The sequence below is a fragment of the Vulpes vulpes genome, chromosome 2 (genome assembly GCF_048418805.1).
Source record: "Vulpes vulpes isolate BD-2025 chromosome 2, VulVul3, whole genome shotgun sequence".
NCBI classification, from domain to species: Eukaryota; Metazoa; Chordata; class Mammalia; order Carnivora; family Canidae; genus Vulpes; species Vulpes vulpes.
In genome coordinates, this window is record NC_132781.1 from 103,410,015 (window position 1) to 103,428,214 (window position 18,200).

The 18,200-nt window shown below is 37.7% G+C and overlaps 2 protein-coding genes across 16 annotated transcripts in view; one reads left to right on the forward strand and one right to left on the reverse strand.

Annotated features, from left to right (window-relative positions):
• NSUN6 (NOP2/Sun RNA methyltransferase 6) overlaps positions 1–5,734 on the forward strand; it is a 48,897-nt gene extending 43,163 nt beyond the window's left edge. For 3 of the 5 annotated variants that reach the window (XM_026015799.2, XM_072749422.1, XM_072749421.1), the window contains 3 exons: positions 378–526; positions 3,514–3,639; positions 5,119–5,734. In XM_026015799.2, coding sequence (XP_025871584.1) covers positions 378–526; positions 3,514–3,639; positions 5,119–5,331 — 488 coding nt within the window. In that variant the 3' untranslated portion in view covers positions 5,332–5,734. Of the gene's footprint in view, positions 1–377; positions 527–3,513; positions 3,640–3,966; positions 4,633–5,118 lie in introns of those variants that run through there. The other 2 variants (XM_026015794.2, XM_026015814.2) reach the window with 2 other exon arrangements.
• Positions 5,735–8,124: 2,390 nt separating this feature from the next.
• CACNB2 (calcium voltage-gated channel auxiliary subunit beta 2) overlaps positions 8,125–18,200 on the reverse strand; it is a 376,515-nt gene continuing 366,439 nt past the window's right edge. For all 11 annotated transcript variants that reach the window (XM_026015848.2, XM_026015826.2, XM_026015822.2 and 8 more), the window contains 4 exons: positions 15,375–15,526; positions 13,654–13,749; positions 12,393–12,578; positions 8,125–11,509 (listed from right to left, as the gene is read on the reverse strand). In XM_026015848.2, the coding sequence (XP_025871633.1) occupies positions 11,021–11,509; positions 12,393–12,578; positions 13,654–13,749; positions 15,375–15,526 (923 nt within the window). In that variant the 3' untranslated portion in view covers positions 8,125–11,020. The remainder of the gene's footprint in view (positions 11,510–12,392; positions 12,579–13,653; positions 13,750–15,374; positions 15,527–18,200) is intronic.

Consider the following 18,200-nt stretch of genomic DNA (forward strand, 5'->3'; position numbering starts at 1 on the left):
CCAGGTCTCCAGGATCGTGCCCTGGGCCAAAGGCAGGTGCCAAACCGCTGCGCCACCCAGGGATCCCAGTAGGACTAGAATTAATTCCAGGTCCTAGCTCTGATGAACCGTGGCTCCAGACATTGGGGATACAGCATCTTATTTGATTAGGCCTTGATTTGCATGGTGTCAACAGATAACTCTCAATTGTAATAGTCACATTTTTAATCATTTGACACATGTTGGAATGAATTTTACCAGCTACTTGGAAGGAAAAATTGTCTTTCTTTGTAGTCTAGATTATGATTTTTAAATTCCTAATAATTGTTTCTATCTCAGGAGTTTTCTATTTTAGACCACTAGGCAGATAGCAAATATATTTATAATTCTCTTCATAGGAAACCCTCCATTCTTACCAGAATCCTTTGACCGAATTCTTCTTGATGCACCATGCAGCGGAATGGGACAGAGACCAAACATGGCTTGTTCTTGGACTTTGAAAGAAGTGACATCATATCAACCATTACAGAGAAAACTCTTCACTGTGGTATGTGATGTTCCTTTGATATGAAAGAAAGTTGACCTTCATAGTTTGATGTTTCAGAGAGGGAGAGCAGAGTTCATAGCAGCATTTTTCACAATATCCAGAATGTGGAAACAACCCATCAAGAGGCCAACAAGTGAATGGATAAGCAAAATGTGGTGTACACATAGAATAGAATATTATTCAGTCTGACACAGGAATGAAATTGTAGTACAACACGAACGAACTTTGGAAAGATTCTGCTAAGTGATAAAAGCCAGACCCAGAGTGACAAATAGTGTCTTTCTGTTTATATGAGGTAACTAGAACAGGAACGTTTGTAGAGACAAAGTGGAATGAGGTTAACAGGGGCTGGAGGGACGGGAGAATGGGGAATTAGTGTTTATTGGGTACAGAGTTGAGTTTGGGAAGATGAGAAGTTCTAGAGATGGATAGTAGTGACGGTTGCATGTGAAAGTACCTAATGCCACTGAACTGTACACTTACAATAGTGAAAGTGACAAATTTTATGTTTATTTTAGCACACAAAGAACAGAGAAAACCTAGTTTTAAATACAAGCAGTTTTCATTTATGTTGCTCACTCTTTGATTTAAAGGCAGTAGCAGAATTTCCAACATTCTGATATATCTTAAAGAATCACCGAGCTCAAAACATCATAGTTAAGAACTGATGTGTAAGGAATGGGATATAAAATAAATTACTCTTTTTTAATAGGGTTTCTGGATCATCTAAGCATATGAGAAGCAGGAAGTCCAGTGGAGGGAAACACATTGATAAAAAATGAGAAGGGACTATTCAGTGTAGGATTTATAAGAACCGGAAAAACTTTGCCAATTTAACTGGTCTCTAGCACATTTCAGGAGATGTCCAAATAGAACATTCGAGGCTTAGAAAAATGATTCATCAGATTTCACAGAATGTAGAGAGCATTTGACCAAAGATGATTTCATCATTTCCTCCCAGCCCTGTAATTATAAGTACATAAACTACAGCAGTAATGGATGCACACTGTAATTATTCAATCTCTAAAGTTGTCTTTGAGTACACCTCTGCTCATCTGTCTAGTATCTCCTTTTATACACAAAGGTGGTGCTGGGAGTAGATTATTTTACTTTTTCTTCTTCTGTGCTGTCTTCAGAGAACACATCCTGGAAGTGAAAACAGCAAACAGCAAAAAGGAAACTTGACTTATAGCTGAAACTTTGACTTGAGGGTAAAATTAGGAAATTGTTTTATTAAATATTGATTGATTAATTGAGAGATTGATTTAGAGAGAGGAGCAGGTAGTAGGAGTTGAGGCAGAAGGAGAAAGAAACTGAAGCAAAATCCATGCTGAGCACAGAGCCAGACATAGGGCCCAATCTCACAACCTTGAGATCACCACTGAGCTAAAACCAAGAGTCAGATGTTTAACTGTTAGCCAGGCAACCCAGGACACTGTTTTAAAAGACTGGGATTTTTGTTCTTTTTAGGTCCTAGCAGAAAGAAAATGTTAAGAGGCTACTTAAGAGTAGTTGCAGTATTTGCAATGAAGAAAAACAGCTGATTGTATACAGGAGAGAGTTAAGAATATAGTAGGTTCGCCATTTAGCATTGAGAGGTGTTGATTGAGAACGTGGACTTTATAATCAGACTCATCTTGTTTAGAGCTGTGCTTCTTCCACATAAGTGACTTTAGGTACATTGATTTCCATATATGAGAACTGGGGATTACAAATCTATCTAATAGGTTCACCTCATTGGAGGTGATGTTTTTAAACATCTGGGAGTTTGAAAAAATAAACTTGTAGTTATTTGGGAAAAATTCATTTTGTTATAATACCTATTTCCTGATTCATTTATTTATTGGACATATATTCATTGAGCACCTAACCACAATGTAATATATACTATTGTGGGTGCTATCGATATAGTAGTGAAAAAATAAGAATCCCTGCCTAATTCATGAAGTGTCTAATTGAGGAAAATAAGGAAACAGATGAGTAAGCTATTAAGTATAGTCACAGAACCGTAATCCTGTGGAGCAGACTAAAGGGAGGGTGGGAGTATTGGATATGAATAGTGCAGTGTTACCTACAATGGTCAGGTGCTAGAAGGGTGACATATACACAAAGATAAGAAGATTATGAAGAAGCAGTACAGGCAGTACAGAGAATTAGAAGAGTTTCCAAGCTTGTGCCCTGATCCTGAGGTGGCAGTGTGCCCTGTGTGTTCTGGAACAGCAGAGGCCAGTGTGGCTAAGCAGAGCAAGTGAGGTGTGTGAAGTGAGGTCAGAAGGGCAGCCAGAGGCCTGCTCTGTGTAAGGTCTGGAAAGCCACTGTAAGGACTTGGGCTTTGATTTCGTGTGATAAGTCAGGACATTTGAAGGAGTTTGAGCAGCGAAGGGACAAGTTTTAAAAAACACTGCTTCGGCAGCTGGAGAAGTAGTTGTAGGAGGGCAGACAAGGAAGCTGGCAGACTGAGGCAGAGTCTGTTGCAGTCATCTGGACCAAACAAAGACAGTGGGGCTCAGACCAGAATGATAACTGTGGAAGTAGCCAAATTCTTGGGATATTTTAAAGGTAGAGCCAATGGATTTTGCTAATGGATGGGGAGTGTGAGAGAAGAGCATGCAAGATAATACAGGTTTGGGGCCTGAAAACAGCATGTCTCTAATAGGTCTCAGAGGGAAGATAGTTGTTCAGTTTGGGACCTGTCGAATTTGATAGTAGACATATGGAAAAGATAAGTGAATATATGAGCATAGAGTTCAGAAAGGAATATGACTTAAAAATTGTACATGTGTGAGTTCTGGGCACAAAAAGTAGTATCTAAAGCAGTAAAACTGAATGATTATATTTAGGAAAGTCTTGGTTGAAGTGAACTATAATGGCTCTAAGTGAAATGCACCTAGTCTAGAACACTCTAATTAAGGAATCTTTTAGATCTGAAATCCTGCAAAATGTTTATTTGGCCTTGTGGTACACAGAGTCTGATCATGTTTCTTTAGGCAGTTCAACTACTGAAGCCGGGGGGCGTGCTGGTTTATAGCACATGCACGATCACGCTGGCAGAAAATGAAGAACAGGTTGCATGGGCCCTCAGAACATTTCCTTGCCTTCAGCTTCAGCCCCAGGTCAGAACAATTTCAGTTTTCTCTGTGTAATCTGACAAATTACAACAACTTGATGGTGGTGAGAAACACAAGGGTGTTACATGAAGAAATATCTAGCAAAACTACTGAAACAAATCCTGCAATAAACAAGAATGCTTCTCTAATGAGATCAATTTTAGTCAGCCTGTAGACAATTTCCACATCCTAACCAAAGTTTTCCCTGTCTTCATTCCTTGCCATTGTGTTCAAATGCCACAGAGCTCATCTGTGCTTGTATTACCTGCTTCTTTCACTTGTGGCTCTTGTTTACCGTTACTCAGAACTTTTTTTTTTTTTTTTTTTTCCTAGAAAGTTGTTTCTTCTCTTCCCCTCCTTGTCCTAGATTTTGTTGGTATGGAATGTGCGGCGCATTTTTTCCTCAAGTCACATCAAGGCTGGAGTATCAGCAGACTAGCCAAGGGGAGAAAATGGTTCAGGTTTATTGTTGCTTTATGGTTTCTGACATTAAAATATGTAACATTTAAAAAGCTTTCTTATCTTTTATTTCACCCGTTTTGGTTTTTATCAAAACCATATTAGGACAGTATTTTTAACCCATGCTGTTTGAGGTTAAGTTTAAATCTGTAATAATGCTCACATCTAATTAGATGCATTGAACATCTAACTTCAGTACCCACCTATACAGAATTCTAGTGGGTAATTGGAATATATGAATAAAAAGCAACCCACAGATGGTTTCTAGTCTCAGAAATTAAGGTAACTGCGTCATATAGAGGAAAGGAAGTCTTCAGAATTCACTTGAATTTTATCATGTGTGTGTGGAGATATGCATATACACTCAATACATGCATATATCCTCAATATATACCTAGAAAAGATGGAAATTTCCCCCCAATGGGTTAATAAGCAATAGGTTTTTAATAATACCAAAACAGTAAACATAACATTTGTGCAGTAGTGACTTCGCTTAGGATTATGGATCTTGTGCAGTTGTTCACACATCAATTCCTTATGATTCTTGTATTCCAAATGAGTTAACACAGCCTTGTTCTAGTACATTCAAAAACAGCAGTAGAAAACTTTTATCATCCAGTTGGTGTGGGTCAGAGAAAGGCACTTCAAGTTACCTAAGGACTCCTGTCAGCTTTGGGTAGTGTAAGAAAGCTGAATCTTCATATATTACTGTTACTGATGATGTCCCACTTACTGAGTGGCCTCTAGATGCCAGGCAGGATACCACCTTTAGTTTTATAGATAAGGAAACAGGTAAAGTTCCTCATTTAAGATCCACAGTTAAAATGTGGCAAAACTGTGGCACCTCATGAATTCATGAGATTACCTTCCGGTGCTGCCAGGATACCTCATGAACATTGCAGGGACAGCATTTGTGTTTCTGGAATTGGTGGTACTTACTCCTCAGGTTTGTCTTTTCACTTAAATTGTACACGGGCACACTTACCAGTTACAGGATGTTCGTGGTTTCTTGTTTTCTCCAAATAGGACCCACAGATTGGAGGAGAAGGAATGATGGGTGCTGGCCTTTCATTTGAACAGCTGAAACAGCTGCAGCGGTTTGATCCATCCGTTGTGCCATCATGGGACACCGACATTGATTCTCTCAGAGATGCCAGAATAGAAGACATGATTGGGCTGGCAAATAAGGATTGTATAGGGTTTTTTATTGCAAAATTCATAAAACGCAAAAGCACATAGGAGGATCCTTAGAAATCAAAATGCCAAACATTCTCTGTATAGTTTTCTTTTTTTTTTACCCCCCCCCAAAAAAAATGGGTCAGGCTGGGTGATTGATGGCATAGTTGCTAAGGAAACAGAAAAGGCTGCCAGTGGTTGCACCAGGGATCAATAATCAAGAGACTCTACTTCATGGAGGATATAGTAGTTGGGGGTGGTATGAGATTATACTTTGTGTTTTTTAAATAATTTTTTTAAGGATTTAGCATAGTATAAAGAAAAGGAGATGCCTACAGATATTTGGAGCATATTTTCATTTGGGGTTGTGTGTTTTAATGTGTAAAGAATACAAGTCCTTCTTGATGGTAAAATTTGTGATTGTGACAAAAGGAATAAAATGAGCAATATTTAATTTGGTAAAAAATGTTTTGTTCTTGAGTTCCTTCAAGAGTTCCCTAAGAATTCAGGGCATGGCAACTGACATTTTTCATGTGCCTATAACTGAGCTGGGCATTTTATCAGTTTTTCTGTTGACTATTTGATAAGTCCGTTTTTAAAAAATATATTTATTTGAGAGGCAGAGGGCACGAGTAGGAGGGGGAGAGGGAAAGGGAGGGGGAGAGACAATCTCCAGCAGACTCCGTGCTGAGTGCAGAGCCCAATGTAGGGCTCAATCTCATGACCCTGAGATCACGACCGAAGCCGAAACCAAAAGTTGGACGCCAACTGAGCCACCCAGGTGCCCCTAAATCAACTTTCAAAGGAAGACTACATCTCTCCTAATGGTAGTGTGCCTTTACCATGTTTACCTTTTTTTCATGCTTTTAAACTAAAACCTAAACTATTTTCTTTATAACATTAAAATTATGAGGATATTCCACAATTTGGGTACCTTTTATCATCCATTGGAACACCTGTTCTACAAGTTAATGTGATATGACTGTGGAGACAGAACAAAACCAGCTTCTGGTAGCTCGGAACTGGCTTGGCACTTAGAGCTACACCTTGGTGTTCTACTCTTGAACATAAATTCACAGAACACCAACATCAGACAAAGCAACTATGAGTATGGTAGATCAAGGCAAAAAAGGCAACTTCTTAATCAGATCTGGAATCAGACAAAAACACGAACATCCCCTTAACTGCAAAAGTGACTAAATACCCTATTGTTTGTGGCCAATAGGTGACTGCTTTTATTAAAAATTAATTATAACTCAGGCTTGCTTCATCCTACTGCTTTTTAGATAATATATATTGAAATATTCAATACTCAACCCAGTTTAAAGCCTGTCTCATATAGTGTTAAATATTTAAACATAACTGCCATTTGAATCACCCCAGAGTTTCTCAGCCTCAGGCACTTAAGGTGGACAGTTGGGAACAATTGCCTAATAGTTTTTTTTCCCCCCTCCTAGGTTTCTGTTAGGAATTTCTCCTAAGTATTTTGCCCATCAGATTGCAAGGTCTCTTGCATCAGGTAAGATCTTTAGCAGGCCTCTTCTTTGAAGAAGCCTTTCTTGAACATCCTTCTCTGAGGTTGACTTAGGCATTTCTGTCTTTCCATATACCCCTAGCACCCACTTCTGCCACTGTCACGGCCCTTAACACACTCTTAGTTCAATAGGCATGTTCCTTACTCCTCCCCCTCCTCCCAGGCTCAGGAAAGTCTTGGGGGCAGGAACCCTGTCACTGCTTTAGAGCAGATCATCAGTACATGCCTATTGAATGAGGAACAAGATATTTTAAGCTCTATCATCAGATTCAGCTGTGTGACTGACTTCTTTATATCCCTCATTCTGCCTTTTATCCAGCAGATGTCATTGGACTAAAGAGAAGCACTGTTTACCTGTGTCATCCGTTTCTAGGGCTCAGCACATTTCTCCAGACTTTATGTTTTAAAAAATCCATGTCTTCTCATGCTGTCTGCCAAGCCTTACGTGCTCAGCTGGGATGAAAATCGTAGACAGGGAGACCAGCAGTAGATGTGTAAACTGTTGATTAATGCTGACAAATATCAAATACAAGCAATGCAGTCAAAACAAAAGAAAAATATTTGCATACTAAAAACAGTAGGACAAAGAACATTGTTAAAAATGTTGGCTTTGACATAGACCTTTTCAGTGTTTTCTTTCCTTCAAAAAATAGGGCAAATTGGAAAATAAACACATTCAATTTTAAGGGACCCAAATTTAAGAAAAAGTAAAATGAAGAGGGAAAAAATCTGGGAAAAGTGGAGGAAAATATATTCTCTCAACATATTTGGGGTTAACATACATATTTCTGTGAAACAAAAAAAAACTTTTAACACTGAGTAAAAACTACATTTTACTTTAAATAGTAAAGTGAAATACAAATATAATATAGCCAGAATTGAATAATTGGAATCATCTAATTCATCATCTACCTAGCTATCTTCCCTAACTGTGTGACTCTTGACATATTCCTAGGATGAAAGTATCCACGACTAGGCAGCACTGTATCACTGCTCTGAGTGAAGGGGCGATAAGGGTGAGGATTTAAATTTGTCATCAAGATAGATCTTCATTTTAAAAATGAAGGAAGAATAAAAAAATCTGAATCAAGAATTGCCACACAGGTAGACTTAAAGAGGACTCTGCTGTGCTCCTATTTTAGAAGATCTCTACCTCCGGTAAGCTGTCATTTTACCAGTTTAATTTTACTCACGAAAGTAACATCAGTGATTAGCTTTGCCCTTAGGAAAGATCCTCCACAGTGGGAGGTGGTGTTGGAAATCTGACATAGGCTCAACTATGAGAAACATTCCTAAAATTGCAATTAATACTACTACTAATAAACAGTGCAGAAAGCCAGCTCTTTATTTGTTTTATATGAATGAATTTAAACCAGATTTGTTGAACAGTTCAGTGTCGCTGACAGTGAATGTTTAACAGGAATGCACAGCAGACCATGTTAAAAATGTGGCATTGTCCCAAAGTACAATATGACTAAGACATCCTACATTTAGCAGCACCTTTTTGTAACAGTAACTTAAATGAGCAGGAGAGAAAGAGCACAGGAAAAACTGAAATGGGGTTGACAATAAAACACAGAACTATCAAAAACATTTCCATTTCCAGCATTTTCTAGGTTGACTACAAAGATCATGATTCTACAACTGAGTAGGTTAAGGTTAAGCCTTTGCTGAGTGAAAAGACTAATTTTACATTCCACAAGTCAGTAAAATCTCCCATTGCCCTTGGGATTATTTCTGCATTTACAAATTGAGTACACACATTTACACATATGCCTGCTATACAGTTTTCACATATAGATGCTCATGTCAAATCCTGCAATATAGTTCTTTGAGGAATACTCTGATTTGGACTAGTATGTTTCACAGTAAAGTGAAAAATTAAGAATCCAGGTATGAAGTTTTAAAACTGGAATCTGTTAGCATGACTCTTTGAAAGGGATAAGTGGTAGCAGCAAGTAAGATAAATACCAGTTATACTTCAAGAGTTCTAAATATCCCAAAGTCATTAAACGGGATGAAAGTTTCAGAAATATTTTATACAAGTAACTACCTGGAATATGGTTTCCCAATGATATGAATAGTTTACATAAAAAATGTATATATTATGACTACCATTTTTATATTCAATAAATAAATTTGTCAACAGTTCAGAGCTAATTAACAAAAAGATTAATTCTGAGGAAAATGTTTCTTACATTTAAAGGGTTTTTTTATCAGGTAATATAACTCATTTTTAAAACTGAGTTTTGTTGAAGGGGAAGGGAAATAAGGAGTTCAACGTGAAACAACTTCACTTAGAAAGGTCCCAGAATATTTGGCAAGAACCTGGAATAATCAAAGAAGCAAAACAAAAATAGATTAACTTATTTAACAAAATAATCATTCCATAATGTACAGTCGGAAGTTAGGCAATTATAGATAGGCATTTTTCAGGGCCAAGCTCTAGGTGCTAGGTACCTGCACACCTAATACTGTCTTACCTGTCCAGGCATAACTGGACAAAAGTGTACACAGAAACGACACAGAAGGTTTCAGCCTTAGCGTGACAACCACACTGTGAGCTGCTTACAGCGCTATATCATTGAGGCATGGAGAATAGGATCTTCTGGGTTCCCCTTCAGAGTCGATGTCTAATGGAGGAAGATATTCTTAACGTTTTGTTCACTTCAAGTCACCTCATTTTGCCCTGATTACTTCTGAAGAGCAGAAACTTTGGTTATAAGAAGCACTTCTAGGTTTTGACGGACAGCGAAACTGTTGGGAGTTGGTGGCAGGGAAGGAATGAAGGGGAAATTTCAGGGAGAGAAACAACAGGAACGATAGGCAAGGGTAGAAAAGGAGGTGGGGGGAGTTAGAAAAATTTATTTTCCCACGAAATAATTCTACAAGCTGTGTAAACATTTCTTACTAAAACAAATACTCAAACACACAAAGATTGTACATTTCCAGTGAAACACTCACAGTTAAAAGTTGCTTGTATTTTTACCCTCTAGGAGCAAAAACAAGGAGCCAGCAGATAAATGCTTTCCTAGTCACCTTTGGCAGCAAGCTTCCTCACAATACCTGACTGCTCAATGTATTCTCAAAGCAACACGTAGCACAATTAAATACAAAACCATGTGGGTAGAATTCTAGGTATTAGTCTCAAGTCTTCAGCACTCAGCTCCAACCCAGTCACTCGTGCACACTCTTACACACAGACACACTTGCACACAGAGGTCCGGCTCATATACTCCAGTGCAGTGACATAAGACACTAGCTACTAATAAGAATGTGTCACAATCAGTGTGAACTGCATGGATTAGAACAACCTTTGGAGTTTGGTTATATTTACCATAATTTATGGTCAAAATTATAAACTTACAAGGATGGTAAAACATTCAGAAATCAAACCTTTTCAAGTCAGGCAATCACATATTTACAGTATGTACAGACTTTCTACTAGAATGGGGAAAGGTGTCTAGACAATATTACAAATTTCCTGAAGGTGGGCATTTCTAGTCCCTGTAATTCATAAAGCAAATCTGCTGACTTGGCATTAAGACTCTAAAATAGTGTGATCCAACTGATATATATATATGTATATATATATATATATTATATATAATTATCATAAGAAGGTGTTTGCAGAAATAACATTTACAAACTATACAGTACACAGTACTAGTACATAGAAAATAGATTCTAACTTTATGATCCCCTTTGTGTAAGGCAAGACTGAATCTGTCCCCAAATTTAGTCAGCCAGAGGTACAAGCAAGAAACAGTGGTCCATGGATAAATGAATATGCAAATTAGGTGCCTACATATTAAAAATCTGGAGAATCAAGAAATTCCACTTTTTATCTGGGCCAATTGTGGCTTGCTGGATACATCAACTACAGTTTTGAAAACATCAACTATGTTTCTTAAAATACTAATGCCACCTGGATGGCAACAGATTTTGTTCAAGTGGCAGCTATCCCAAACAGTTTTTGAAAAGTCCAGTATACAACCGGAGGACTGCAGCCATACCAGGCAAATTTATATAGCACTTACAAAAGAAAAAAAAGTATATTAATACTCTATCATGCTATTGCTATTCAAGCAACAGCAATACAAAGTGTACAAGACAGATCACATATGACTGCAACGTAGACCCCAAAGATGGAGTCTGAGGGTGGTGGTATACAAGACTTAAAAAAAAAAAAAGAAAAGAAACACAAAAGGGCAAAAGTCACTGGCGGATATAAACATCCCTGTTCCATTCCCCAGCCTCGTTCCGTTTTTTGGAGATGCCTTCCCCATCCTTGTCACAATAGCGATCCTTGGATTTATGCCGGTTGCGTTGTTTGTTGCACTCGTTGTGGTCCTGCTCTCGATCCAGGTCCCTGGACCGGTGCCGAGACTCCCTGTGTCTGTGCTCACTGCTCCCATGGGGCTCATCTCTGTGGTTATGGTCACGGTGGGGGGCATAGTGGTCCACGTGTTCGTGGGAGTAATCTTCCTTCGGCTCCACGTAGGCAGAGTCTCGACTCTCCTGGGTCTCTGAGTCAAACGTCTCCTGCCTGGAGAGGCCTCGACTCGTCCCACTGCGATGGCCGTGGTGCTGGGCAGATGAGGAACGGTGCTGGGTTTTCTTGACGGGTTCCGGACAGGCTTCTTCTTCAGCTTGGGACACAGACCGGGCAGGAGCAGAGCGCTCAGTCCTCTGATCTTGAGAACCCTGGTGGGGAAGGGAGCAAGCACAGGCATCAACCAAGGTCAGATGTTGCAAAAACAGGTCCGTCCATTCATGTTGATGCCCTTGTGAGTTTCTAAAATGAATCTAACCTAGCTCAGTTACTTCTTTTGTTAACATCTGATGGCATTTACAAGGTTTGTACTATACTATATCAGACTTTGATTTGTAAGTGCCTACAATAGTGTACAGAGTAACTTTTTGTTCCCCCTTGATGACTAAATGAGGGGGGGCATCATTTTATGTCTTCTCCTGGGGCTCAGATACAGGTCCCTAAGATTTCTCAACACACAAGTGTACATTTCACTACCTCTACTTTTATACAAGTGGGAAGATTAAAATTGCTTAAGATGTTGGCTTTGGCTTAAGGATTAAGGAGAAGAAATACCATGCCACATGCTTACATACCACTCAGCATGAGGAAAGTACTGTCCTACGACAATCTTCTGTATCACATGAATAATGCTGCAGCCCTATGAGACAGGTTGCCATTTGTCTTCCTGAGGCAAGGGGCAGGTAAGGAGCTTCTCCAACCTGACCCACTCACTAAAAGGTAGAGTGGATTTGGACCAAGGCAGTCTGATTCCATGGTTGTGCTGCTGGCAGTGTAGAAAAAGCTAGCCTTGTCTTACAGAACATGTAGCTAGGGATTTTTAAACTTTATATATGTTTGAGTATATTGTTGACATAGTTCTTATGGGTACACAACTCACACTAAAGATAGTAAATGACTCAGTGTTTGTCTCAGTGTGGATAGAGCTGCTCTACTGGAACACACGCTGTGCTGGGTAACTGGGCTTGGATCCCAGCCACGTGACCTAAGGCAGCCTAGTTTCTAGAGCATTTTCTTACGAAAAGAGTCTCTTACCTGTGAATTAGAGGCTTGAGTGGGGCTACTGGGCAGAGTTGAAGTGGCTAAAGTACGGCTAAGGAGAGGGTTGGGGAGATGGCTGCTGGGAGGGTGGGTAGCCTTCCAGTAGGCCTCCAGATAGTCGGCAAGGTGCTCACAAGCATCCTCGAGCTGGTTCTCGTCCAGGATCACATCAAACAGCTCCTGCACAGGCAAACATTTCAGATGATACACTTCTAGCAGTCCAGCATTGAGTGAGTTGCACACACACTCATGGGAAGTGGCTCATGAGCTGCACCACTTTATATTTGCTTGTGTGTACCTGCTTTCTCCTTTACAAACTGGCTGAAATGTCCTGTTGAGTCAGATTGTGTCTGTACAGCTACCTCCTCAGATTATCATTCACAACCCTAGATGCTTAACCAATAGCAATGACCAGAAAGTGAAAGGTGTAACGATAGTTGGTTAGGACATGATAGAAAAGAGAGGTTAAAAAAAAAAAAAAAAAATATATATATATATATATATATATATATATATATATATATATATATAATCTGAACAGTATAGGAAGAGGTCTGGTTTTGACCTCGAGATTATGAAAAATTTCATTTTGGAAATTTTGTCCTACTCTTACTTTAGGCAAGAGTAGGACATGAAATTTGGCAGAAGAAAGCTGAAACCACTGATGATTTGACAGGGCCCAAACTTCAAAATATTCCAGGCAATAAAAAATATAATCATAATTCTAGCTTCTGATATACCTGCATGTCAAAACAAAACAAAAACTTAGAGGTGATCTCTCGTCCCGAAGCATGATATTTAGAGCAGGGATTAGGAAAAGGAAGGTGTTTAGGTGCCAGAAGCCATGTAACTAATTGATTTGAAGCTATGTAAAAACACATTTCTAAACAATTTCTCAGTCATTAAGAGCTGGCAACTTGCTCCCTATTATTAGAAGTGAATAATAAGTCCCAAAGAGATCCATTTTTTAAACCAAATTTTTAAAATCACATTCCATGTAGGATACTAATTAGATATTAACAAAGTGAGGTCACCACTGAATGCATTGTAGCTTTTTGTAATCCATCATCTAGACAAGTGCTCATGGGAGGAAGTAGGGACAGTTCACTTCTTAAAAATGAAGACCAGGGCTAAATGGAGGTAATTTTCTCCCCTGACACTGTTTACCTGTCTGGTTTTTGTTTGCTTGCTTTCTAAATATAGAAATCTTTCTGAGGTCTTCAAGTGGATTATACTGTATATAGAGATAACTTACTGGAGGACACTGAGCCAGTTTATCAGCTGCTACCATCTGGACATTGAGGTGTTTAGCTTGAGATTTCCCTCGAGATTTTATTAACCTTTGTAAAACCTGTGAAAGATAAGATTTAACAGAAGAGTATCTGCACTCAGGTGAAGAACAAGTTTTGTTATTTACTCTAGGGCCTTTTTACATATATATAATGCATATGGTTTATAATCTATAAAATGTGTAAGCTTATCTGCAAAATTAACATGTTAACAAATTATCAGTTGCAAGTTTTAAAAAATGCTTTAAAAAAGGTAACTGGCATAGAGCTTATTATTTCTGAGTCTTACCTTTATTCAAAGAAACTTCTTGTCTCATGAGTGCTTTACGTTGAAAAAACCTGAGAACCCCAAGAGCTTTTATGTGAAGTACAGTGTTTACCACAGTAGAAACTACAACTGAAATAGTTTTAAAACACTCATTTAAAAATGAAGCCTGTTACATTTTAGCAAATTATTTTTGTAAAAAATATCCACATTTTTTGCAAATTTCTCTAACATACTTGGCTTCATAGAAGAAAACCAAGTCTCCTAGCTACATTTACTTTTAACCTGCTACAGCATATTGTTTTGGCTGAAATAAAGTGTAAAAGTCAGAATCAGGTAATTCAGCAAAGGAGGAATATTTAGTAGCCCTTTCAGATAATTGTGGCTACACTGTTCTTTGGTATTACATGAAACTCAACAAGTGGGCATTTCTTAAAGACTAGTTGCCATGTGAAAGCTGAAACCCTATCAATGAACTTTTCTTACTGTTAAATTTGAATGGATCTTTAACTGTACATGATTTGTAACTTCATTCCTTGATCATTTGGAAAATAATGGTTCACCTGAAGTAAATGCTTCAGGTCTTCCCAATGTTGACACATTTCTTATACAATATTAAAACATATTTGCTGTTACCACTGATCTTATCAGAAAACTCTATCTTTTGAGAAGCTGCTAATAAACTCTTAGATGGATAAAAGTTTTATGAAATTTTAATTTTTGTGTGAAAGTTTGAGTTTTATTACTGATGACAAGTGGGAAAATACCTGCCAAATAACTAAATCTCGATAAACCTAGTAGGTCAGTTGTTCCTTCAAATAAAAATGGTGTTCTGTGAAAAAATGAGGCTACTTCAGTTTATAACTTGAATAATCACTGTATGTCCTCATGGTAACTGGTAAAAATAAGGGCTTCACCTATTAAGTGTACTTTGTTTCATTACACAGAATACTGAAAATACTGAAAGAATCTTTAAGAGTCAAAATTTAGTACCATTAATAAATTTTACTACTTTGTCAGGACATGCTTCAGTGAAACTGGGTGATGGTTGTTTTTTTTTCAACTGTGAGCATTGTCTGGTACTACATTCTTGATTCATGGACACCAGCAGTTTTACCCACCAGTGCTTTTGCACCCTCAGGGCAAATGTCAAAACAGTGAAAAAGCAGAACAAGTCTTAGTGTTATGGAAATAATTTTGACCTCAGGGACTCACAAGAAGTTTCTCAGAACCTTCCCCTGGGAAACCGTGGACTACATTTTGAGAATCGCTGTTCTAAGCCATGAAACTAATTATCACACTTTGCCTGCATGTCTCATCAAACTCTTTATGATGGATAAAGATGTAGCTTGTGTAACTGTAAAGCAGAACATAATCATTGTGAAGTTTGATTAGAGAGCAAACAATAACAACCCTACTTACCTTAGGAGAAGAAATCTTTACATATACTATAATAGGGGCCAAAGAAGTTTTACTGAGTTGAGCTGGATGATTAATAGTATCCGCATCAAGGACTACCAGTTGCAGTGTTCTTGCAAGTTCAAAAATCCTTTCAATTTCACTCTGAACTTCCGCTGTAAAAGGTTAAGCAGAATTTGATTACTTAAGGTAACTTCAGACCAAACTGAAATAAAGTAAAACGGTACACTGTTTCAACAGGAAGGGAAGTAGGGCAGCCTACAGGTAAATGTTTACAGGCAATCGAGGTGATAAAGGTATGCCTTGGAAAGAGCTGTTTCTCCACAGAACCTTTAGAATTGAGGGAATTCTTCTTTCAAACAGCTATAAAATTTGCTTCCAGTATAACTCTGTCTCTTTGTGCTATAAAACTTCCCTCTGAAATCATTTTGTAAAAATGTTAGAAAATAGAAACTTAAGGATATCTTTAACATGTCTGTTTCTGACCACATTACCATAGCAACTATCACTCATTTATTTTCACTCCATCACCTTAATCTGTGTTTATACTGTCACCTATTAGTGTGCTTTCTGGATATGATAATCTAAATATGTTATCAGCAAGCTGAAATCCAACATAAAATGGAAGAAACATTAATAGTATCTATAACAAACCTGTCCAAAAACACACTTCTCATAGTTTCTGCCAACAGACGAATGATCCTGCAGTATTCATATTTTAAAAGGGTAGTTATCCATTAGAGGTAGCACTACTGAAATCCATATCTTTCTGTAAGATTTATAGAAAACTTACTAAAAATATGCTTGAACACCAAGAAAATTCCAGCCTCTCTATTCTGACCTCTCTAAAACCTAAAACAGGACTGTCCATTAAAATGTTCTGTGATGATGGAAATAGTCTGTATCAATGTCCAGTATGAGAGCTGCTAGGCACAGGTGGCTGTTGAGCACTTGAAATGTCATTAGTGTGTGAATGAGAAGCTCAATTTTTAAACGTAAATAAAAGTTAAATAGCCAGAAGCTACTGTACCTAGGCAGTACAGATCTATAAGGGCCTAACGTTAGCTTGTAAGTGTCCTCTACAGTCATGAAGGGCAGATTCTATAAGACTCCTAGACCTACAGAATACCTTTTAATTCCTATTACGCATTTAGATCCCTGCAGAAGATGGCTGAAGATCATTTCAACTAGTATTTTATTGCAGAAAAGACAAGTCACTAATCCTGTGCCTCACAATACGCTATGACTAGAGTCCTTTTATTTACCTTGATGTCTTTAACATCAAGACAAATGGGCTAAAACCATTTGTGATACTAGCTTTAAAACACTATTTGGTTACATGCTGCTCATGGCAGTCTTGCAGAAAGAAAAACCAAAAACAAGTTGGTTTAGCTTCTGGGTCTACTGGTTTACAAGAAACAAAGAATAGACAATTACATAAACTACACCAGTATAAGGCAGTTAGAAAACTTCAGACTACAGAAACCCTATGGATAAGTGACCCAGTGTCTTCAAGCAAAAAAACTATAAGGGCAAAAAAAAAAAAAAAAAAAAAAAAAAAAGACTTTTGTCAAACTACAGATTAAGAAACTTACAGACCTATGAACCAATCCACTATGGACTTTGTATCCTCATTAAAGCAAATGTTAATTTATATATACTTATAATACATAAGTAAAATGTATATCTAAAAATATATATGACAACTGGGAAATGATATATGGCTGAATAGAAATCTAATGATACTAGGGATGTACTGTTAAGATATGATAATGGCATTGTGGTTTAAATAGAGTCCCTAATTTTCAGAAATACATATTGAAATATTTGCAGATAAAGCCATATGATGTCTGGGATTTGCTTCAAAATAATCCAGAGACAGCTGGGGGAGAAAAGGGAAGACTGGAAATGAAACAAGACTGGCCAGAATGTTGAAAGTGGGTGATGAATACCTGAGGTTACTCATACTTTTTACTTCTCTATATGTTTGAATTTCTTTTAAGAAGAGTTTTTAAAATAAAAATGGTATATTTTGACTTTTTTATAATGGTGTTCTAAAACCTTGCTAATATTGTTTAAATTGTTATTCCAATTCTATAACCTTGCTGCGGCTTTGTGTTCTACCAATGTTTTCATGCCCACTGACCCCCAACAATCAAGTTCCAATCTAAATATTATTGTAGGCATTATGAAATTTGATCAGCCCACAGCTAACATCATACTCAACAGTAAGGCTGAAAAGCTTTTTCTCGAAGATTAGAAATGAAATAAGGATGTCCACTCTTGCCACTTTTATTCAACGTATTATTAGAAGTCCTAGCTAGGCCAATTAGGCAAAAAACAAAAGGCATCCAAATTGGAAAGGAAGAAGTAAAACCATCACTATTTGCAGATGACATATTGTAAACCCTGAACCCCACAAAACTGTTAGAATAAATCAGTAAAGTTGCAGGACACAAAATCAGTATACAAAAATATGTTGTGTTTCTACAAACTAAACTATCAGAATATGAGTAAGAAACCATCCCATTTACAGCTGTGTCAAAAAGAACATACCTAGGATTAAATGTAACCAAGGAGATGAAACACCGAAAACAAGACAATAATGAAAGAAATTAACTATCATACAAATAAATGGAGAGATATTCCGTGTTAATGGGCTTGAAAAATATTGTTAAAATGTCCCTACTACCCAAAGCAATCTACAGATTCAGTGCAATCCCTGTCAAAATTCAAGTGGCTTTTTCTTAGAACAATCCTAATATTTGTATGGAACTACAAAAGACCCTGACAAGCCAACTCACTCTTGAGAGAGAAGCACAAAGCTGG